General features: G+C 42.9%; 1 protein-coding gene across 1 annotated transcript in view; it reads left to right on the forward strand.

The window, feature by feature from the left end:
- The window catches only part of LOC140209412 (polymeric immunoglobulin receptor-like), a 67,174-nt gene extending 52,163 nt beyond the window's left edge, over positions 1-15,011 (forward strand). The window contains exons 6-8 of the mRNA XM_072277658.1: positions 7,566-7,889; positions 12,206-12,347; positions 14,536-15,011. Of these exons, the coding sequence (XP_072133759.1) occupies positions 7,566-7,889; positions 12,206-12,347; positions 14,536-14,830 (761 nt within the window). The 3' untranslated portion in view covers positions 14,831-15,011. The remainder of the gene's footprint in view (positions 1-7,565; positions 7,890-12,205; positions 12,348-14,535) is intronic.
- The last annotated feature ends 9,731 nt before the right edge of the window (positions 15,012-24,742 follow it).

The following is a 24,742-nucleotide window of genomic DNA, read 5'->3' on the forward strand; positions in this document are numbered from 1 at the left end:
CGATGGTAACTGGTGATTGATCTGATCACACATCTCCACACCGGCTCCTTACACTACACAATGGGGAATGTGCTGTCCACTGCCCTCATTACCAGTGACTGGACAGAGAATTGAATGCTGTTACATTTCAGAGTCTGGATGACGTGCAGTGTGAAGATGTTCCCGAGCTGCCAGTATCAAGGCAGACAGTTTATTTCATGTGAGTGGCTACTTTAACTGTAATAGACTGAGCTTGAGGTTTGGAATCTGCTCCAAGCTTCAGGGACACTTTTCCCTGGTTTTCCTCCCGCACAGCCTGGGTCTCTGTATTGGACTGAATCCTTTTGTTTCCTACTTCTAACCAGAGGGAGTAACAATCCTGTCATATGAAGGCGTGGATTTTCCACTGGGGCTAGGGGTTGAAACAGCAGCTTTCATGAGCAGCCGTACAGTTTAATTCAATGGGGACTTGTGACATACTGACAGAAGGCAGTGTATGAGACGAGGCAAGCACAACTCCAAATCATGCTCACTCCGCACTGCTGCACCACAGGGGTGTGTTCCATCCCCTCTGCTACTTTCTCCATGCACCAATGGCTGCGTCTTCCGTGATCCATCAATTACACTGATAAAGCTTGCTCAATCACTGACTAATCACCAGAGTCGATACAATTGCAACAACTTGGAGCTGAATGCCCTCAAAACCATGGAGCTGTATATCAACTTCAGGAGTAATGGGTCTCATCTCCACACTCTTATCATCAACAACTCTACAGTGGGCACTGCTTCATCATTCAAGTACCTGCTCATCAGTATTTCACTTAAGATGAAAATATCCTTGGCTGCAGCCCACCATTACTGCAGGACTTGTACGTGTCTCGGACAAAGAAATGGGCAGGAAAATTAATTGCAGTCTCTACCCACCTGGCAAACTACTTTTTCCTAAAGCTTCCTTCTGAGAAGCGCGATAGGCCTATTAAAACAAACACTTTACACCATTTTAAAAGTTTCTTCCCCCAGGTAACTATTCTGGATTGCACCCCCACTCATCCCTGTCTCTGTACTAACTGTAAGCACTTTAAAACATTTTTTAATGTTGTTTACATTGCAAGTATATGTTGATATTTATTTATGCATGTTTTATTCCATATCTGTATTCTAAGTACCAAATTATTTTTATATAATGTATTATTATTACAATTTTGAATGGCGATGTTTTCTTTTCTATCTCACCAACACACCACTGCAAATTCCGAATACATGTAAATCGATATGGAGAATAAAGCTGATCTTTGATTAACGCACAGAACCAGACTGAATGACAAGCTGGCATCCAGGGAAACAGGCATGGGCTTTAGTATGACTAAGGAGGAGGAGGTTACGATGTTCACCCCAGTGGAGAAGAATTAGGGTGCGGATGATCTGAGATAATCCTCAATCGACACAAGTTCTGATACAACTGGTTGGAAGGTGGAAGGTCTTTGAGTGGGTGATGCAATTCCATGGAAGATTTTGATTTGGTGCCATGAGGAAGATTACCTAGTTCTTGGTGATAAGTCAACTTCATGGTCACATACACAAGTACTGTGATGTACAGTCACAGGGTAAAATCTGTTTGCAACAGCAACACGGCCATATAGATTTAGACAAACACAGAACAAAGAAACTGTGTAAAACAAGACATTAGAGCAAAGATAAGCACAATTAGAGTCCAGTCCATGGTAGTGCAATGGATGGTCCACTGTGTTCTGCTGCTGAGGTGGAGATAAGCCCATGCAAGATGGTTCAAGACCCTGGTAGTCACAGGAAAGCTGCTGCTCTGGAACTTGATGGGGTGGGATATCAGGTTTCAAAATCATTCTTCATAGTAGCAGTGAAAAGAGGGCATGACTGAATGTTGTCATGGCAAGTTCCCATAACCATTGGCCTCACCGTCAAGGACTCTTCATCTCATGTTCTTGACACTTATTGCTTATTTATTTATAGACATAGAAACATAGAAAACCCTCAGCACAATACAGGCCCTTCGGCCCACAAAGCTGTGCCAAACATGTCCTTACCTTACAAATTACCTAAGGTTACCCAGAGCCCTCTATTTTTCTAAGCTCCATGTACCTATCCAGGAGACTCTTAAAAGAGACTTAAATTTATTATTGTTATTTCTTTCTCTTTCTACTTGCACAGTTTGTTGTCCTTCTGCACACTGGTTGAACACCCAGTTGGTGTGGTCTTTGTCCACTGCTCGATTCACTTTACACTTATGCCTGTGTGCCTAAGCATGGCTCCAATGCCATATTCAAGTTTCCTGATGACACTCCTGTCGTTGGCTGAATCAAAGGTGGTGATGAATCAGCATATAGAGGGAGATTGAATATCTGGCTGAGTGGTGGCATAACAACAACCTCGTAGCATGTCCACAAGTTCAAGGAGCTGATCATTGACTTCAGGAGGAGGAAACCAGAGGTCCATGGGCCAGTCCCCACCATTGCAAATTGTGAACAGTGGTGGTGAGGGCTTTACCCATGATCGACTGGGCATATCTACATGAAACGTTGTCACAGGAACGTAGCATCCGTTATCAGGGATCTTTACCATCCAGGGCATGCTCTCTTCTCACTGCTGCTATCAGGAAGAAGGTACAGGAGCAACAGGATCCAATACCACCACCAGGTTCAGGGACACTTATTACCCCTCAACCATCGGGCTCCTGAACCAGGGGGATAACTTCACTTTCCCCATCATTGAAACGCTCCCACAACCTATCGACTCACCTCCAAGCACACTTCATCGCATCTTTTCAATAATTATAGCTTAGTATTCCTTCTTTTTGCATTTGCACATTTTGTTAACTTTTGCACACAGGTTGAACACCCAAGAGGTCTCTCATTGATTCTGTTATGGTTATTATTCTATTATAGATTTATTGAATAAACCCACTGAATGGACGTTGATAACAAATTTACTTTGCATTTGAACTTTTTTCGCTCTCTCCTTGCACCCTAGGCTATTAGCCATATGGGCAGGAGTTTCAGTGCATGTACAGTAATCACCAGGGTCCACCAGCCCCCCATTCTGTATATTCAGAAGCTCTCCCGATGGAGATCAGCTGGCTGTATGAGTAAGTGTGTCTGAGCCAAAGCTATCTCATGCCACCTCCTTGCGCTCTTGATTTCCTTCTTAATCATACACCTGCATCTCCTTTACTGCCAGATCCCAGTTGTTCCATGTATCCTTCTTTCCTCCTGACCAGGGCTCTCATGATTAAGAATTCTTTATTCCTGCCAGCCATGACAATACTCCAATGGGAATATGGATTACCTCACTTTTACAAAATTCCCACTTGTCTGTCGCCTCCATTGCCTGCAAACAAACTACTCCAATCAACTTCAGCAAGTTTCTATCTAATATCATCAAAATTTGCAATGCTCCAATTTGTCCAGCACATTTCCCAAGAATAGACTGGGCTTTCCCTCTCTGTAGCAGAACCTTCTACATATTGCTTAAGGGAACATTTCTGAAAACAATTAATAAATACAATCCCATCAATTTCCTTAGCACTGAAGCAGATTCACTCTTTATTTAGAAAGTTAAATCATTTACTATGACAAACCTAATATTCATGCAACTTTCTGCAACCACCTTGAAGAATTTGTTCCTCTAATTTAGGTTTATTATTAGATGGCCTCCAGTGTAATCGAAATAAAGTATTCACCCAGTTCTTCCTCTGAGTTTCACCCAAACAGCCACACTGGATGATCCCCCAATAAATTCATTGAGATCTGGACATCATTGACAAGGCCAGAATTTATTCTCTACCTCTGGTTGCCCCTAAGAATGTGATGACTCTTTCACTGAACCACAGCAGGGATCATTTTCCCAGAAGTCACAACCTGCTCTCAACAAGGATCAGAATCAGAATCAGGTTTAATATCACCAACATATTTTCTGAAATTTGTTAACTTTGCACTAGCTGCACGACGCCATACATGATAATATAGGAAAAAACTGAATTACAGTTGTTTGTATCACCATTTGATATGAGACTGCACAGGATCGAAGTAAACTGCAGAGAGCTGAAAAAATGTATAATAGATAAAAATTGTTTTATTGCATAAATACTGCAAAAATAGAAAAAGAAGACGTGATGTAGTGTTCATGAGCTCAATGTCCATTCAGAAATTGGAGAGCAGATGGGCAGAAGTTGTTTCTGATACTAGATGATGATGCAGCCAGTCAGATTGCTTTTCATGGTACATCTATAGAAATGTCTGAGGATTGTAGGTAACGTACCAAACCTCCTCAAACTGCGAATGAAATATAGCCTTTTTCATAGCTGCGTCAATATAACGGAACCAGGTTAGGTGCTCATACATATGAACACCCAGGAACTTGAAATTGCTCACTCTCTCTGCTTCTGATCCTTCCCTGAGGATTAACATGTGCTCCCTCATCTTACCTTTTTGAATTTAAATAATAAGCTCTTTGGGCTTGCATGCACTGAGAGCAAGGTTGCTCCTGTGACACCACTCATCTGACATTCTGCCAACAATGGCTGTGCCATCAGCAAATTTCTGGATGACATTTGAGACATTACAGACATTTACAACACACGCTGCATCTGCAAAGCAAATAACATTATGAAGGACCCCACACACCCCTCATATAAACTCTTCTCCCTCCTGCCATCTGGCAAAAGGCACTGAAGCATTCAGGCTCTCACGACCAGACTACGTAACAGTTTCTTCCCCCAAGCCATCAATACCCAGAGCCTGGCTTGACACCAACCTACTATACGCTCTACTGTGCCTACTGTCTTGTTTATTATTTATTGTAATGCCTGCTATGTTTTGTGCACTTTATGCAGTCCTGGATAGGTCTGTAGTCTAGTGTAGTTTTTGTGTTTTTTTTCTTACGTAGTTCAGTGTAGTTTTTGTGTTGTTTCATGTAGCACCATGGTCCTGGAAAATGTTGTCTCATTTTTACTATGTTCTGTACCAGCAGTTATGGTTGAAATGACAATAAAAAGTGACTTGACTTGACTTGACTTGAGCTGTGCCTAATCATGGTTGTCTCGGGGGTACTTTATACTTTATGATTATAAAGATACGTAGTCCTCTTTTATTGCCATTTAGTAATGCATGAATTAAGAGATGATACATTATTTCCTCCGGTGTGATGTCACAAAACACAGGACAAACCAAGACTGAAAAAAACTGACAAAACCACATGATTATAACATATAGTTACAAACAGTGTAACAATACCATAACTTGATGAAGAAGTCCGTGAGCACAGTAAAAAAGTTCAAAGTTTCTCGAAAATCCCATATCTCACGCAGACGGTAGAAGGAAGAAAAACTCTCCTTGCCATGCCGACCCAAAGCCGACTCTGAGTCATCCGAAAGCTTTGAGCCCTGATCAGCTCTGTGACACCGAGTACTGAGCGCCATCTCTGTCCAAACGATTCGACCTCCTTCTCGGTCGCCAAAATCAGGCAAGGCCGGGGATTTTGAGGCCAACCCTCCGAAAGTTTCACGACCACACAGTAACGACAGCAGCGAACGGGCGATTCAGAAATTTCTCAAGGTGTTCCTCTGTGCTTTCACGTCCATTCTCCATCAAATCAGAATTGTCCACGGCCCCTATTTAACAGATACAACATCATTTTCACCGGAGAGCTGCGCACGCACAGCGCGCTGCCATCTTCTCCTCCCGCCTGCTTTATACTTTATTGTCACCAAACAATTGATTTCCTACGTCAATTCAGGAAGTACAACCTACCTCAGGAGCTGCTGATTCAAATCTATTCAGCAACAATCCAATCTGTTCTCTGTTCGTCCATCACTGTCTGGTTCGGATCAGCTACCAAACAAGATAAGAATAGACTCCAAAGAACCGTCAGGGCTGCGGAAAGGATTATTGGTGTGAAGCTGCCCTCGATCCAGGACTTATCTGCATCTGGAGTCAGGAAGCGAGCAAGCAGCATCATTGTAGACCCATCACACCCTGGACATCACCTGTTCCAACTCCTTCCTTCTGGTAGCGCGCTTTAGATCACTGTATGCCAGGGCAAATAGGCACAAGAACAGTTTCTTTCCACATGCCATCTGTCTTATGAACACTTGAATTTTAGTCCACCTGTACATACACAGGTACACCCCATTTGTATATAGTTCACGATCACTTGCACTATTGTTTTGTTTGCTTTTTGATTCTGTACTGCAAGAGCTCAGGGAAACCAGCATCAAGTTCCCTGTATGTGTCCACATACATGGCGATAATAAAGGATTCTCATTCTGATTCTGATTCTTATTCTAGAGCGTACAATCATCACAGTGATATTTGATTCTGTGCTTCCCGCTCCCTGGAGTACAAATCGATAGTAAATATTAAAAATTTTAATTATAAATCATAAATAGAAAATAGAAAAGGGAAAGTAAGTTAGTGCAAAAAAACCGAGAGACAGGTCCAGATCTTTGGAGGGTACGGCCCAGATCCAGGTCAGGATCCGTTCAGCAGCCTTATCACAGTTGGAAAGAAGCTGTTCCCAAATCTGGCCGTACGAGTCTTCATGCTCCTGAGCCTTCTCCTGGAGGGAAGAGGGATGAAAAGTGTGTTGGCTGGGTGGGTCGTGTCCTTGATTATCCTGGCAGCACTGATCCGACAGCGTGCGGTGTAAAGTGAGTCTAAGGACGGAAGATTGGTTTGTGTGATGTGCTGGGCTGTGTTCACGATCTTCTGTAGCTTCTTCCGGTCTTGGAGAGGACAACTTCCATACCAGATGTGATGCACCCTAGAAGAATGCTTTCTACGGTGCATCTATAAAAATTAGTGAGGGTTTTAGGGGACAGGCCAAATTTTTTTTAGCTTTCTCAGGAAGTAAAGGCGCTGGTGGGCCTTCTTGGCAGTGGACTCTGCTTGGTTGGACCAAGTCAGGTTTATTTGTGATATTGACCCCGAGGAACTTAAAGCTTTTGACCTGTTCCACTTGCACACCACCGATGTAAATGGGGTCGTGCCGTCCGCTATTCCTTCTGAAGTCAACAACCAATTCCTTCATCTTGCTGACGTTGAGGGATAGGATATTGTCTTCACACCGTGCTACCAGGTTCTTAATTTCCTTTCTGTACTCAAACTCATCATTACCCGAGATACGGCCTACAATTGTGGTGTCATCAGCAAACTTATATATTGAGTTCGATGGAAGCTTGGCTACACAATCATGGGTGTACAGTGAGTACAGCAGGGGGCTGAGTACACAGCCTTGTGGGGCACCCCAAGAAGAGTTGATTGTCAGCAAGTTGGAGATGCTACTTCCAATCTGCACAGATTGAACCAACAGACCAACAGAAGAAACAGCAGATGCACAAGTTGGAAATGCCTAACTGAGCGATTCCACTTTCACTGTAACTTCAAGAACAATCTCAGTGAAATAAGGATTAACATCAGGGATAAACTGTTAAAATGGAACATGATCTCTGCAAAATCATGGAATTTTCTGAACAACTGAAATGATGAGTTTATATTGCTTACTGCACTTTGTTCTGGTGACATGTGAGTGACCTTTCATTATTAATCTCTTCACAGGCTCAACTGCATTAACTGGACCTAAGAAGGTCAGAGGAGTAGTGGGAGAATCAGTCACTGTGGAATGTCGGTATGATCAGAAATACAAGGACTACGTGAAGAAATGGTGTAGAGGTGATTCTAACATTGGTTGTTCCGCCGTGGTTTCGACTGACCAGCCACGAAGTGAACGAATAACAATGACTGATTACAAAACACGAGGGATACTTTCAGTAACCATGGACAATCTAAAGATGACTGATGAAGGGCTATACCAGTGTATAATACAAAGGGCAATGTTGATACCGAACAAAAGGTTTACCATTTCACTGGAGATTTCTGAAGGTACGTTAATATTTTTCTTCACTCTCCCAGCCTGAGAATTTCCTCCCTCACCTCTGGATGAAGTAAAAATATTCTTTATATGCCCTCTAAATCTTTTATTCCTTACCTTAAACTTCAGTCCCAGGTTACATACGCCGTGAGCCAAAGTTTACCACAAACAATTCCATCTATTCCCCATATAGTTTGGCAGATATCAGTCAGTCCCCCTTCAGTCTTCACCTCCCCAAAAAATACAACCTAGTCTCTCTAGTCTTTCCACATAATTTAATCGTTGCCTATCAGGCAACATCCCGGTGAATCTCCTTTGCAGCCTCTCCGCCCTGCTCCCTATCCTTCCTACAAACTGCTCATTACAACTGCACTAAAAGAATGCTTCGGATTTCTGACAATCTGAACAAAATACAAATGATAAGAAGTGGGAATCCTTTGCTGAACAGTTAACAGATTACATTATCTCTGTCTCAATTATTAAAGAGATGAAATCTTGAACATTATTTTCACATCCCTATGGGAAATTACCAGAGCATTTTATATCCACCCTTCACCTTTACCCTTCCTTTCTCCCCCTCTCCACACTGATCACTCTCCCCTTCCTCAGTGTTCTTCCTTCTCTCTCCATCCCCACAAACCCTATTCCCACTCTCCCATCTCAGATGCTCCAGTTTCCCAGCAGTGGGAGTTCGAGGCCAGGCCTTTTCCCTGTAGTCCCAGCAGTGGACAGACTGGGATCAGGAACCTTCTGCTTTCACTCTGTCACCTTGGTTCAGCACAGAAATTTTGACCCAGTGGGATCTGCGCTTGTGACCAACAGCAAGAGCCCAGCTTCGGTGTGGGAGATGTCCCAGTATGGATGGAGGGGGAGATGCAGTCCCAGCTGCTGAGGGGATTTTCAGGGAACTGGGACACTCTCAGGAACATTCTTTGACCAGGAACACAATAGCTCATCTGGAGAGTGTCCACAGAAATCACTACTTTCCTCAAAACTGATGATAGCAAAAAGGTTGATCATGGACTTTCACCAGAAATAAATTCCCCAAAATAAAAGGAACTTTTTCAGATCACTATTTAGAAAGATTCCAGAAATTACACTCAGTGCCCATTTTATTATGCATTGCCTTTACCTAATAAAGAGGCTACTGATGTATGTTCATAATCAATAAAATGTGAGAACACAGCTTTCAGGAAGGTGATGACTGCTTTGCTGGATGTCGATTGCAGTGTTGCATTATCTGCGTAATTGGAAAAGTAGTTTGTTACAACAATGTGATTCTTCCCATTACAATCAAACAAACCCACTCCAATATAGAAGTACCAGCTGTCTGGTACAGGTGTTGGTGTAAGCAGTTCTGCTTGCTAATTTCTTGTCTGTAGGTAAGGCCTATTTCACATGAAGCGATGGTCTGGTTGATGTCTCAGTTTATTCTTGACCAGTATATCACTTCACAAGCTCTACGTTTACATCTTCCTCACCAAGATGCCCTTTGTACATCCTCTGGAGCATTTCCTTGCATAGCAACACTGGAATCACAAAACTGCTCCATCTGAAGACCACACCTTTCACTACTAACAGTTCAGCTCTGGATGCCTGAGAATCCTGAATACTCATTGGACAGTCATTCTTCGCTGCTGTCAATGCTTTCCATATCGTATCTTTGAGTTCTTTCATTGTTTCATCTGACCCTGTTGCTTTCCTAATCTGCTCTGTTCTTCTTGGAGATATTGGAAGGGAGGTGATAATCATGTCAACAAAGACCTGTATATCTGAATTAACTTCTTGATCAATCTGTTCTTTCTCATAAATTGCACAAGACAACGCATCAGCAGCAAACTTTTATTTTCCCACAGCGTAGATCATCTTCACATCATATTTCTGCAGCCTTCTCAACATGTGCTGTATCCTCATGGGACAGTCATTCAGTGGTTTGGACAGAAAAGAGACCAATGGTTTATGGTCTGTCTCCACTTCAAAACCTTGTCCATAGGTGTACTGATGGGACTTTTTGCATGCATATTTGCTGGTGAGAAATGTTTTCTCTATTTGTACGTAGTTGTCTTCCACGCTTGCTGAAACCCTTGACGCACAGGTCACAGGTTGACATATGTCATCATGCTGCTGCAGTAGTACTGTTTCAAAGCCATTTTGGGACGCATCAGCTGAGGTCCTAGTTCACCTTTCCAGATCATAAAACTTCAGCCTGTCTCTTCAGTTATGACTCTTTTCAGCATTTGAAAACAATCTTCTTGCTTATGAGATAATTTTGATGCTCAAGCAGTGACATAAGTGGTTTGACACATCTGAGAGTCAAGGGTGAATGTAGCCAGATAAATCACCATCCCCAAGAAATGTCTCATCTCCTCTCTGTTTATGGGCCTCTCCATGTTTTCAGCGTCCGACGTCTTTCTTGGGTCAGCCATCACAGCCTCTTCAGATATGACACTTGTGTGAACTCCTTGCATTGCTCACTGGAAACTGAAGTTTTTTATTATCTAACATAATAACACGCAGAGTATCTAATAAAGTGGCCACTGAGTATATTTCCCAGCAAAAACCTGCTCACATGAGCAAATTCCTGGGTAGGCTCCATAACATGTTGCTCTGAAATTAGTTTCTCATGTACTCTACAATTTTTTTCTCTTTGATACCCTCGCCAGTTTGGTGCTTGCAATCAATATGAAGGAGCTGGTCATTGATATTAGAAAGTAGGATGCAGTACATGATTGTATCTGTATCATTAATGCAGAGTTGGAGATGGGTGAGAACTTCAGTCACAGCTGTAGATATCACTAAGAATTTGTCCTGGCCCCTCCATATAGATGCTACAATAAGAAAGCACATTGACCCTCTACTTCATAAGAAGCTTAAGGGAATTTGGCACCTCCAATGACCCTCATCAATTTTTGTAGATACACCACAGAAAGCATCCTGTTTGGATGAATCACTATTTTTATAGCAACTGCTCTGCCAAAGACCACAAGAGCTAAACCAGTCTCCCTTCTTTGGTCTCTCTCTGTACTTCTGTCTCTTGTCTATGGCTCAGGAAAGCATCCATCAAAAATTAAGGACACCTTTCACCCCGGTAGTTTGCTCTTCTCCCTCCTGCTGTCTATCAGAAGGTACAAATGCTTGAGAGCATGTACCACCAGGCTCGAGGTTACCTTCTGTACCACTGTGAACAGATCCTGAGCAGACCTTTGATACACTCAAAGTTGAACCCTAGATTTTCCATTCTACTTCATTGTGGCCCTTGCATTTCTCTGTAACTGCATATTACATTCTGCATTTTGTTTTCATTTTACTGCCTTGACATACTGATGTAGAGAATGATCTGTCTGGAGGGAGTTCAAACAAAAGCTTTCCAGTGAATCTCAGTACATGTGACAATAATCATACCATTCCAATTCCCACTAAACTTTTCTGTGACAATTGCAGTCCCCTTCAAACATGCCTTAGTGATTTCCACATTTATGCTCCGAAGTAATGTAGGATCACATTTTGGGGGGTGGGGGTGGGTGTAGACAACTCCTATCTTAGCTTTGTACTTAGTGATTTTAACCTATTCTGATTCAACATTACTACCCACAGACTGAACCCTAACAACTCAAAACCCACTGATACCTTCCTTGATTAATAACACTTCTGCCACCTCATTTATGGTTTGTCCATTTGTTCTGGAACATTACGTAATCTGGATGAATGAGTACTCAGTCCTGGTCACCCTGTAAACATTCAATTTCCCCCGAGCTTCTCATAATCCTTCATCAGAAACTCCATCCTATTCCTGCCTATGTCCTTAGTACCAATGCTATCCATGGGATCTTCCCCATTCCCCAACCCCAACTTCTGCTTCAGCTCAGAAGGAATATACTTCCCCCTAACAACACACAGACAACACAACTTGGAGTATTTTGAAAGTTGTGAAAGAAGTTTAATAATGTGTGTAACAGGATTCTCATTCCTTTTGCTTATTACCTCAGTTAATGTATTGCAATGTAAGTTGCTTTTTATAATGATGTTTACATTGTAAATATATGCTGGTATTTATGAATTTATGTAAATTTTATTCCAAAGAGCATAAGACATAGGAGCAGAATTAGGTAATTTGTGCTCCACCAATCCATTATTACCTTTCTCAAACCCATTCTCCTGACATCTCCCTGTAACCGTTGGCATCCAGACTAATCAAGACTCTGGAAACCTTCACTTTAAATATACCCCATGATGTGGCCTCCACAGCTGTCTGTGGCAATGGATTCCACAGTTTCACTATTCTCTGGCTGAAGAAATTCCTCTTAAATGGACATACCTCTATTCCCAGGCTATTCCACTTTAGCTCCAGAAAAGAAGGCAACCACCTTGGAAATTTCCACTGAAACCATATGGACCACTTCACCTCAGAATGAGATGTCCACCAGGAAAGCAGAATCCACTGAGTCTTCAGTTTCCTCACATCAGATCAGGTTAGTCATTTCATAGGACAATTCGGCTTTACCTCAGCATTACAGTATTCAGAGAACAACTCACAGTAAATATCAGAGGAAAATGCAACTTTATCAGTACAGTAATATAGTGAAACTCACACGAAATGCTGGAGGAACTCAGCAGATCAGGCAGCATCTATGGAAATGAATTAACAGTCAACATCTTGGGCCAAGACCTTTCATCAGGACAGGAAAGGAATGGAGAAGATATCATCAAGAATCTATAGAAATGAATAAAGAACCTGCAGAGACTTAATAGACAGGTAAGTGGGTAACAGTTAGGAGAGGGAAGGGCAAGAGTCAGATACTAGAGAGCACCCCTATGGCTGTCCCCCTTAACAATAAATATTCCTGTTTGAGTACTGTTGGGGGGACAGCCTACCTGGGGAAAGCAACAGTGGCCGTGCATCTGGCACACAGTCTGGCCCTGTGGCTCAGAAGGGTAGAGAAAGGAAGAAGGCAGCAGTAATAAGTGATTATAGTTAGATGGTCAGACAGGGAATGCTGTGGATGCAGGAAAGAAACACGGATGGTAGTTTTCCTCTAGAGCCAGAGTCCGGGATGTTTCTGATTGAGTCCACGATATCCTGAAGTGGGAAGGTGAACAGCCAGAGGTCGTGTTACATATTGGCACCAACGACAAAGGTAGAAAAAGGGAGGAGGTCCTGAAAACAGTCTACAGGGAGTTAGGAAGGAGTTGAGAAGCAGGACCTCAAAGGTAGTCATCTCGGGTTTACTGCCTGTGTCACGTGACAGTGAGCATAGGAGTAGAGTGACGTGGAGGATAAATGCATGGCTGAGAGACTGGAGCAGGAGGCAGGGATTCAGATTTCTGCATCATTGGGGCGGGCGCGACCTGTACAAAAAGGAAGGGTTGCACCTGAATCCGAGGGGGAACAAATATCCTGGCAGGGAGGTTTGCTAAGGTTATTGGGGAGAGTTTAAACTAGAATTGCTGGGAGGTGGGAACCAAACTGAAGAGATGGAGGAAGGGGCTGTTGGTTAGAGGAAGCTTGGAGAGAGTGCGAGAGGAAGCTTGGAGACAGTGCGAGAGGGCGGATAGGCAGATGATAGAGAAGGGATGCGCTCAGACTGACGGTTTGAGATGTGTCTATTTTAATGCAAGAAGCATCACGAACAAAGTGGTTGAGCTTAGATCATGGATCAATACTTGGAGCTATTATGTTGTAGCCATTACAGAGACTTGGCTCAGGGGCAGGAAGGGTGCCTTAGAGTGCCAGGACTTAGTTAGAAACATAGAAAACCTACAGCACAATACAGGCCCTTCGGCCCACAAAGCTGTGCCAAACATGACCTTACCTTAGAACTACCTAGGCTTACCCATAGCCCTCTATTTTTCAAAGCTCCATGTATCCATCCATGAGTCTCTAAAAAGACCCTATCATTTCCGCCTCCACCACCGCCACTGGCAACCCATTCCACGCACTCACCTCTCTCTGCATAAAAAACTTACTTCTGATATCTCAGAAACGACAGGGAAGGAGGCAAAAGAGGTGGGGACGTGGCACTGCTGATCAGAGATAGTGTCATGGCTGCAGAAAAGTTGGAATTCATGGAGGTATTGTCTACTGAGTCTCTGTGGGTGGAAGTTGGAAACCGGAAGAGGTCAATAACACTGCTGGGTGTTTTTTATAGACCACCCAAGAACAACAGGGACATCAAGGAGCAGATAGGGAGGCAGATTCTGGAAAGGTTTAATAATAACAGGGTTGTCATAGTGAGAGATTTTAATTTCCCAAATGTTGATTGGCATCTCCCTAGAGGGGGTTTAGTTGGGGTGGAGTTTGTTAGGTGTGTTCAGAAAGGTTTCTTGACACAATATGTAGATAAGCCTACAAGAGGTGAGGCTGTACTTGATCGGGTATTGGGAAATGGACCTGGTCAGGTGTCAGATCTCTCTGTGGGAAAGCATTTTGGAGATAGTGATCACAATTCTATCTCCTTTACCATAGCACTGGGGGAAGATAGGAACAGACAAGTTAGGAAAGCATTTAATTGGAGTAAGGGGAGATACGAAGTTATCAGGCAGGAACTTGGAAGCAAAAATTGGGAACAGATGTTCTCAGGGAAATGGACAGCAGAAATGTGGCAAATGTTCAGGGGATATTTGCATGACGTTCTGCATAGGTACATTCCAATGAGACAGGGAAAGGATGGTCGGTACAGGAACAAAGGCTGTTGAAAATCTAGTCAAGAGAAAAAGAAAAGCATATGAAAGGTTCAAAAAACTAGGTAATGTTAGAGATCTAGAAGATTGCAAGGCAAGCAAGAAGGAGCTTAAGAATGAAATTAGGAGAGCCAAACGGAGCCATGAGAAGGCCTTGGTGAGCAGGATTAAGGAAAACCCCAAGGCATTCTACAAGTATGTGAAGAACAAGAGGATAAGACATGAGAGAATAGGACCAATCAAGTGTGACAGTGGAAATGTGTGTGGAACCTGAGGGGGTAGCAGAGGTACTTAATGAATACTTTGCTTCAGGATCTTGTTGATTATAGGATGATTTACAGCAGATTGAAAAGCTTGAGCAGGTAGACATTAAGAAAGAGGACGTGCTGGAGCTTTTGGAAAGCATCAAGTTGGATAAGTCTTCGGGACCAGATGAAATGTATCCCAGGCTACTGTGGGAGGTGGGGGAGGAGATTGCTGAGCCTCTGGCAATGATCTTTGCATCATCAATGGGGATGGGAGAGGTTCCGGAGGATTGGAGGGTTGCAGATATTCTAGAAAGGGAGTAGAGATAGCCCAAGAAATTATAGACCAGTGAGTCTTATTTCAGTGGTTGGTAAACTGATGGAAAAGACTTGAGAGGCAAAATTTATGAACATTTGGAGAGGCATAATATGATTAGGAATAGCCAGCATGGCTTTGTCAAAGGCAGGTTGTGCCTAACGAGCCTGATTGAATTTCTTGAGAATGTGACTAAGCACATTGATGAAGGTAGAGCAGTAGATGTAGTGTATATCGATTTCAGCAAGGCATTTGATAAGGTACCACATGTAAGACTTATTGAGAAAGTAAGGAAACATGGGATCCAAGGAGACCTTGCTTTGTGGATCCAGAATTGGCTTGCTCATAGACGGCAAAGAATGGTTGTAAATGGGTCATATCTACATGGAGGTCAGTGACCAGTAGTGTACCTCAGGGATCTGTTCTGGGACCCCTTCTCTTCATGATTTTTATAAATGACCTGGGTGAAGAGGTGGAGGGATGGGTTAGTAAATTTTCTGATAACACAAAGGTTGGGGGTGTTGTGGATAGTGTGGAGGGCTGCCAGAGGTTACAACAGGACATTAATAGGATGCAAAATTGGGCTGAGAAGTGGCAGATGGAGTTCAACCCAGATAAGCGTGAGGTGGTTCATTTTGGTAGGTCAAATATGATGGCAGAATATAGTATTAATGGAAAGACACTTAGCTGTGTGGAGGATCAGAGGGTTCTTGGGATTCGAGTCCATAGGACACTCAAAGCTGCTGCGCAGGTTGACTCTGTGGTTAAGAAGGCATACGGTGCATTGACCTTTATCAACCACGGAATTCAATTCAAGAGCCGAGAGGTAATGTTACAGCTATATAGGACCCTGGTCAGACCCCACTTGGGGCACTGTGCTCAGATCTGGTCACCTCACTACAGAAAGGATGTGGAAACTATAGAAAGGGTGCAGAGGAGATTTACAAAGATGTTGCCTGGGTTAGGGCGCATGACTTATGAGAATAGGTTGAGTGAACTCGGCCTTTTCTCCTTGGAGCGGCGGAGGATGAGAGGTGATCTGATAGAGGTGTATAAGATGATGAGAGGCATTGATTGAGTGGATCATCAGAGGCTCTTTCCCAGGGCAGAAATGGCAATCATGAGAGGGCACAGTTTTAAGGTGCTTGGAGGTAGGTACAGAGGGGATGTCAGGGGTAAGTTTTTTACGCAGAGAGTGGTGAGTGCATGGAATGGGCTGCCAGCAATGGTGGTGGAGTCGGATACGATAGGGTCTTTTAAGAGACTCCTGGATAGGCACATGGAGCTTAGTAAAATAGAGGGCTATGGGTAACCCTAGTAATTTCTATAGTAAGTACATGTTCGGCACAACATTGACGGCTGAAAGGCCTGTATTGTGCTGCAGGTTTTCTATATTTCTAGTAGATATTTGGGGCCAAGATTCTTCATCAGGAGTGGAAAAGAAGGGGGAAGATGCCAGAATAAGAAGGTGGGGGGAGAGGAAGGAGGACAAGCTGGAACATGATAGGTAAAGCCGGATGAGTGGGAGGAAGGTGGGGGTGAAGTAAGAAGCTAGGAGGTGATATGTAGAAAAAACAAACAGCTGGAGAAGAAGGAATTTTACAAGAGAGGAGAATGAATCATGGGAGAAAGGGAAGGAGAAAGGCACCCAGTGTGAGGTGATAGGCAGATGAGGAGAAGAAGTAGGAAGCTTGATTGGGGAAATGAAGAAGAAGTGAGGGGGAGGGCAAAAATTACCAGAATTTAGGTTCGCTGCTGTCACGTTATTCCTTTTTATTTTGCTATTCATTAATTTTTGTAATTTAATGTCTTTTCACTGCACTGCTGCCACAAAACAACAAATTTCATGTCATGTAAGTCTCCAACATGAAGTTGGAGAAATCGATGTTCATGCCATCAGGTTGGAGGGTTCCTAGACTTAGTAATACAGTGGATTTCGTTGCTAGTTAGTGATGAACTATTGATCAGTGATGAGCATTTTCTGAGGTCTAATTGTGTGAATCCAGGATTACTTGACTCTATTTATAATTAATTCTTAACAGAAGCAATCGTTTTCCATTAATAGACTTACATAGTTGACAAAGGATTACAACAGGAACAAATTTGGAGTTGAAATGTATATTCCTTAGTGTTTCCTCAAGTACAAACAGGATTATTTGCAACATATACAAAATGCTGAAGGAACTCAGTAGGCCAGGCAGAATCTATGGGGGATGGGGGATATACAGTTGCCTTTATGGACCAAGAACCATCGTGAGGATTGGAAAGGAAGGGGAAAGAAGCCAGAATAAGAAGGTGGGAGGAAGGGGAAGGAGAAAATGTGATATACAAGATCAGATGTGGGTAGGGAGAGGGCGATGAAGTAAAAAGTCAGGAGGCAACAGGTGGAAGAGGTAAAAGGTGACCAACCTACCCCATCTCTTGCTCTCACTTGTCACCTGCTGTACTTGTTCTCCTTCACCTCCCTCCCCCCCACCTTCTTATTCTGGCTTCTTCCCCCTTCCTTTCCACTCCTAACGAAACAACAACAGTCTATTCCTCTCCATGGTTGCTGATTGATCCACTGAGCTCCTCCAGCAGTTTGTGTGTGTTGCTTTGGATCTCCAGAATCTCAAAGTTCACAAGTTCACCGACTACAACCCTGAGTTTAATCTTCTTATGGGCAATCACAGTATGTACCAGAAGCACAATAGAATTGTTGAAAGACCATACCCAACAGGATGGAAAAGCAACCAATGTGTAAAGGACAAAAAACTGTACATATACAAAAAGAAAAATAATAATAATTATCATAAGTAAACAAACAATAAATATTGAGATCATGAGATGAAGGAAGTGAGTCCATAGGTGTGGAAACTGTCCAGTGATGGGGCGAGTGAAGTTATCCCCTCTGGTTCGAGAACCTGATGGTTGAGGGGTAATAACTGTTCCTGAACCTTGTGTCGTGGGTCTTGAGACTCCTCTACCTTCTTCTTGATGGCAGCAGTGAGAAGAGAGCATGGCCTGAATAGTGGGGGCCCTTGATGATAGATGCTGTTTTCCTGTACCCGTGATCCATGTAGATGTGCTCAATGGTGGGGCGGGCTTTACCCGAAATGGATTGAGCCGTATCCACTACTTTTTATAGGCTTTTCTATTCAAGGGCATTGGTCTTCCCATACCAGTCTGTGATGTAGCCAATCAGTATACTCTCTACCACACATCCATAGAAGTTGGTCAAAGTTTTAGATGGCATGTCGATTCTTCACAATCGTCTAAGAAAACAGAGGCGCTGCCATGCTTTCTTTATAATGGCACTTATGTGCTGGCTCCAGGACAGATTCTCTGAAATTGTAACCAAGAAATTTAAAGTTACTGACCCTCTCCACCCCGATGAAGGATGTCTCACGGGCCACTAGCTTCATTCTACTGAAGTCAATAATCATCTCCCTGGTCATGCTGACATTGAGTGAGAGGCTCACGTGTTTAGGATAATTAGTAAAATTCTGGAATTTAACTGTGTTCAAATGTATATCATATTGGTATTTACCAGATCAAAAACATAGCGTAATACTGGAGAACCAGAAATTTTCAGTGTGCCCATTAGTCTAGGTCTGTTAATGTCTTCGTTGAATTTTGCAGGATGACACTTATATCCCAATGGCATATTATACTTGCAATTGCCTTGTCAGTTCTTTTCCTGCTGCTCATTACTGCCATGATTATTTGTGCAAAGCTCAGGCAGAAGATAAAGACTGGTAAGTTTAGTTAAGTATCAAGATGATGTCAAATGATGGTTTAAAAATTGCTCTCCTCTCTGATGTGCCTTTCACAAATTCAGACCATTCACCTAGTCTACAAAAGCAACCAGTTTATACATCTGCAAAGCACTGGTTAGACAACACCTTGATAGAGGTGTACAAGATGATGAGGCATTGCTAGAGTGGACATCCAGAGCCTATTACCCAGGATGACAATGACTAATATGAGAAGGCATACATTTAAGGTGATTGGAGGAAAGTATGGGCGGGGCATATCCGAAGTGTTATTTAATATACAGAGTGGAATGCACTCCCGGCAACGGTGGTAGAGACAAATACACTTGGGCCATTTAAGAAACTCTTAGATAGACACGTGGATGAAAGAAAAGTGGAGGACTATGGGCAAGGGGAAAAGAGAAGGGTTAGAATGGTCTTGCTACTGCTACTACTACTACGTCGACTCAGGCCTAGGGGGCCGGCGTCAGGCACGATGAAGGACTCTCCACTTCCCCCTCTCCCTCATCAGTGTGTTCGGTTCATCTACATTAGCCGCGCTGCTGTCTTCTAGGGGCGTGTTGACCATGGTCTTGGGAGGACGCCCAGGGTTCATCCTCCCGTGTTTGGGCTCCCATATGACGACTAGGCTGGCAGGTAGCTCTTGGAATGGTCTTGGAAGTAGGTTAAAATGTCGACACAGCATTGAAATTCCAATAACCTGTTTCATGCTGCATGTCTCTACAAAAACGATACCTGTGTCGGACGGTTGAAAGCTCTAAAAGATGATGGAAGTATTTTGGTTATACCTAGAATGAACAAGAATATTTTTCTTTGAAAGCCGCACAAACAAAGTGATGAAAGCGTCAAACCAGGAGTTAAGTGAAGTAGTTGAAAAGCAGAAGAAGCCATCCTGTTTCTCAATAGATTCAGACATTTACGCAATGTTATTTCATTTTGTAACTCCAAGTGCAGTTTATTGACATGTGAACAAGTACTTTGAGGTACAAATAGTTCTTCTTTGAACTGTTGATACTCCATTCAGTGGAAATTATTCGGAATTGTAAAGTCTGGTGTCAAGCTGTTCTGGTCAAGAAGTTATTCATTTATCAGAAGAATGTTAATAAGCTGGATGTCAATAAGCAGAAAATATTCATGAGAACATGACCAAGATTGGAGAGCTTGAGTAATAAAGAGAAGCTGGTAATGTTGGGACATTTTTTCCTGAAGCCTATGAGTTTGAAGGGTGACCTTACACTGTATATAAAATCATGAGGGATGTAGATAAATTGAATAGCTACACTTACTCCCCATGGTAGGACGAGTTCTGAGGCCTCCATTCATCAGGGTCGGCAATGGATGCTGTGTCCTAGTTGTCTTGATATGCAAGCATGGGCAGCACGATATGGAGAGCAAGCTGTTGCCCAGGCAGCAAGCTTCCCCTCTCCACGTATCTGATTAACCCAAAGGAATGGCAGGGACCGATACAGTTTGCCATGTACGGCATCGCAAGAATTGCTAGTCAGCACTGAACTCCACATATGACTGCCTTAGGGACTCCAGATCTGGATTTTTCTCTTGGGGTTTACACCCAAAGCCTTCCCCATGAGTGGACATAGCCAGAAAGCAGCGGAAGTATGAGATCAGAGTTTTCCTTCTCGTGGATGAGCTGCCAACCACAGCTGATAAGCCCCATCTGCCTGAAGTAGGAGAAGTTAAAAGAATGGATTTAATGTGAGAGGAGGGAAAACTTAAAAAGGAACCTGAGAGACAATTTTTTTCCACACAGAGGGTGGTAGACATATGGAAAGAGCTGCCAGGGAAGCTGCAGAGGTAGATACACTTACATTTAAAAGACATTTGGACAGGCACATAAATAGGAATGGCCAAGAGGGATATGGAGCAAATGCAGACTAATGGGACTAGTTCAGATGGATATCTCAGTTGGTTGGCATGGATTTAACATTGTACTGTGGTAGATTAATTTAGTATTTTGTACAGAATGCACTAGTATTACCACAATTCAGGTTACAGAATTCACAGACAACTTTCAGATGCAGAATAAAATACACTTCACAAATTTTGTGTGAACAAAGTAAATAAGTCTGCATTTTTTAGATTAGATAATCTTGATGTACGTTCAGATGATGTGGCTTCACTTTTCAGAAACAACATGATACCCTTTATCCTGGAACATAAGTTCCTTGTGAGATAGGGGGTCCCTGTAGTCCATTGCAATTTCACATGTAACAAGGTTCTGTGAAAAGCCTGTCTTGCATACTGTTCATACAAATGAATTCATTACACAGTGAATTAAGGCAGTACAAGGTAAAACAACAACAGAATGCAGAATAAAATGTAACAGCTACAGAGAAAGTGCAGTGCAATTAGACAACTAGGCGCAAGATCATAACGAGGTAGATTGTGAGACCAACAATCTATCTTATCACACTCGGGAACCATTCAAAAGTTTCACAACTGTGGGATAGAGGCTGTCCTCGAGCATGGCCGCACACGCTTTCAGATTCTTTTACCATCTGTCCAAAGGAAGAAAGGAGAAGAGAGAATGGCTGTGGTGGGTGGGGTCTTGGATTATTTTGGCTGCCTTACGCCTCTGCATTCGAGTGGTCTCTCTCCTTCAATATTGTCCAAGGATGTTTCCAGCATTCTGTGATTTATGGATTGGTCTGTGGACTGTGGGGTTTTCAGTTTTATGGTGTTAATGTTCTGTGTTTTCGCCTGCTTGTTCTTATGCCGTTTGGCACGATTTGTTAGTTGTTTTTGTGTGTGGGGGTTGGATTGGGGGTTGATATTCTTCTTGCTGTTTGTGTGATTTTTTCGCATGGGGGGGGTTGATGACTGTGTTGCCATCTTTCCTTGTTGCTGTTTGGCACTATTTGTTAGTTTCTTTGTGCAGCGGAGTTTGAGGGTTGATGTTCCTGTTGCTGTTTGCGTGATATTTTTCACATGGGGGGTTGATAATCATGGTGCCTTTCTTTCTTGTTGCCATTTGGCATGATTTGTTAGATTTTTGTGCCGGGAGGGGGATTGCGTTTTGATGTTCTTGCTGGATGCATGATGTGTTTTTTGTGTGGGGGGGGGGTTGATGTTTTTCTTTGAACAACTTCCATGGCTTTGTTTCATGGCTATCTGAAGAAGACAAATCTCAGAGTTATATACTGCATATATACTTTGATAATAAATTAACCTCTGAACCCTTAAACCTTTGAGGTATAGACAAAGACCATAGAGAGGAGGCTGGTTGCCGTGATTTGTTGATGTGTGCCCTGCAGTTCCTGTGGGCAAGGGCACAGCATCAAATATGACATCAATGAATAAACCTAACAGTAACCTTCCCAAATCTGAACTCAAGGAAATTATTGTTACATTTTCCAGGTACAAATGGACAGAGGATTAACGGTGCAGAAAATCTAGTAAGTTGATGCCACTTCATGTAAGAAACAGGGGAGAGTAGCCAACTCTGCTTGAAGATATTCCAAGAGATTCACACGACACATAGGTCACACGACAAGACTGTAACATAGTACATTAGTCATAAGCTGTCCATTCTTAACCTTCTCCACTGCCAAACTCAAAAAGAACATCGCATAGTCTCTGGGGAGACTACAACCCAATGGTATGAACACTGGGTTTGTCAGTTTCAGCTTACTCACACTTCATTTTCCCTTCCTACTCCTACCAATCCACCTCCCTCTTCCTTTGTTCACATTTCCCTTTTCCCTCTGCCCATCATATATTCACATATTTATCCACCTGGGTTTCTTCTCCCTTGGCCTTACCCTTCCTATCCCTTTCCCCATCTGGTTCCATCTACCCATCATCCTTTCCTTATTAAATTCCAGCGTCTGACTTCACCTTCTCCCTCCCCTCAACCCCACCTAACTCTTTACTTGTCCTTATCTGTTCTTCCTGATTGCCCACAGGTCTCTTGTCTCTGAACTCCCCTCTCCTCCACCTCTACCTGCCCATTAACCCTACGTCATCTGGTTCCACCTATTACCTACCATCTCCTGCCTCTATGCTCCCTCTCACTTCTTTATACTGACGGTCTTCTTTCAAAACTGTCACCCAGATGCAGAGTTTTGATTGCTTGGCCTGCTGAGTTCCTCAAGCAGTTTGTTTTCCTTTCCCTTTTAGATTCCAGCATCTACAGTCTTTTATGCTTCCCTCTCAGCTGACCACTCCCCGAAGAATCTTACATGTTTCAATAAGATCACCTTGCACATTTCTCAGAATGTGCATCGATGTCCGGCATTGCAAAGTGTTTAACCTTTTATTTTGTAGGACAATCCCTCCAGGCCTAGGATCATCCTGGTGACCCTTCTCCGAACTGCCTTAATGAAATCTTTTCTTAAATAGAAAGACCAAAATAATTTACAGTGCTCTAAATGAGGTCTCATTAGTGACCAGAAGATGTCCCTACCATGATAGTCCAGCCTCAGTGCAGTGAGGGCCAACAGTCCATTTGCCTTCTCTACCTGGAGAACTATGTGCTGGCTTTCTGTGCACAAAGACACCCAGACCATGTTACACTGCAACTTTCTGCATTTTCCTCCCTATTCAAATTATTTTAATGTTCTTTTGCCCATCCTTCCAAAAGTAAACAGCTTCACATTTTTGTCCACTCGTTTAATCTTTAAGAATCTCTGTGAAGTATTACAGCTTGCTTTCCTACCTACCTTTGCAATGAGTCATCGAGTATTAGAAAAGTACAGGACAGAAACAGGACCTTCAGCACATCCAGTCCATGCCAAACCATTAATACTGATTTTTCCCATCGGCCTGCACCCAAATCATAGCATTCCATACCCCTCCCGTCCATGTAGCTATCCAAATTCCTCTTAAACGTTGACATCAAGCTCGCATGCAACAGCTGTGCTGGCAGCTTATTCCACACTCCCATGACCATCTAAGTGAAGAAGTTTCCCCTCATGTTCCCCTCAAACATTTCACCTTTCACCCTTAACACATGATTAGTTGTAGTCCCACCCAACCTCAGTGGAAAAGGCCTACTTGCACTTACCCAATAACTTTATATACCTCTGTCAAATCGCTCTTCAACCTTCTATGTTCCAAGGAATAAAGCACTAACCTATTGAATCTTACCTTATAATACTGACCTCCAGTACCAGCAACATCCATGTAAATTTTCTCTGTACTCTTTCAACATTACTTACATCTTTCCAGTAGGTAAGTGACCAAAAACATTGTCTGCAAGTGTGGCCAAATGCCTTTCTTTCCTACCTCCAAGTTTTTTGCCAGATAGTGCAAACAGCAGTGAGCCAACCCTGACACCCTGCACTGATCATTCACTGGTAATTTGAAAATGAACCCGTTGTCCCTATTCACTTCCTACCTGTTGATCATTTCTCTCTCCATGTCAATGTAAAGATAAAAGATCTTTATAAAGCTTAGCTTTATTTGTCACATGTACCTCAAAACGTAGTGAAACGAGTTGTTTGCTTCAACAGCCAACACAGTTCAAGGATGTGCTGGCGGCAGCCCGAAAGAGTCACCATGTTTCCAGTACCATGGCATGCCCACAACTCACTAACCCCAACCCACAGGTATTTTGAAAGTGGGAGGGAACTGGAACTCCCCACACGGTCACAGGGAGAACGTACAAACTCCTTACAGACAGTGGCAGGAATCGAACCCAGGTTGTTGACGTCCTATCCTATTCAATATTATGAAGTAGTGTTACGCTAACCACTATGCTGCCATGCCACCCTGTTAATTCAGCAACCATATCCTTTAGTATCCTAGGATGCAGATCATCTGGTCCGGGGAAATGCCGAGTGCAAATTCCCCAAGATTGGTGATGGTATTTCATTCCTCTCTGTCAATAGTCTGTATTAATATGATGTTCA

Source organism: Mobula birostris, chromosome 14, assembly GCF_030028105.1.
Source record: "Mobula birostris isolate sMobBir1 chromosome 14, sMobBir1.hap1, whole genome shotgun sequence".
Classification (NCBI taxonomy): Eukaryota; Metazoa; Chordata; class Chondrichthyes; order Myliobatiformes; family Myliobatidae; genus Mobula; species Mobula birostris.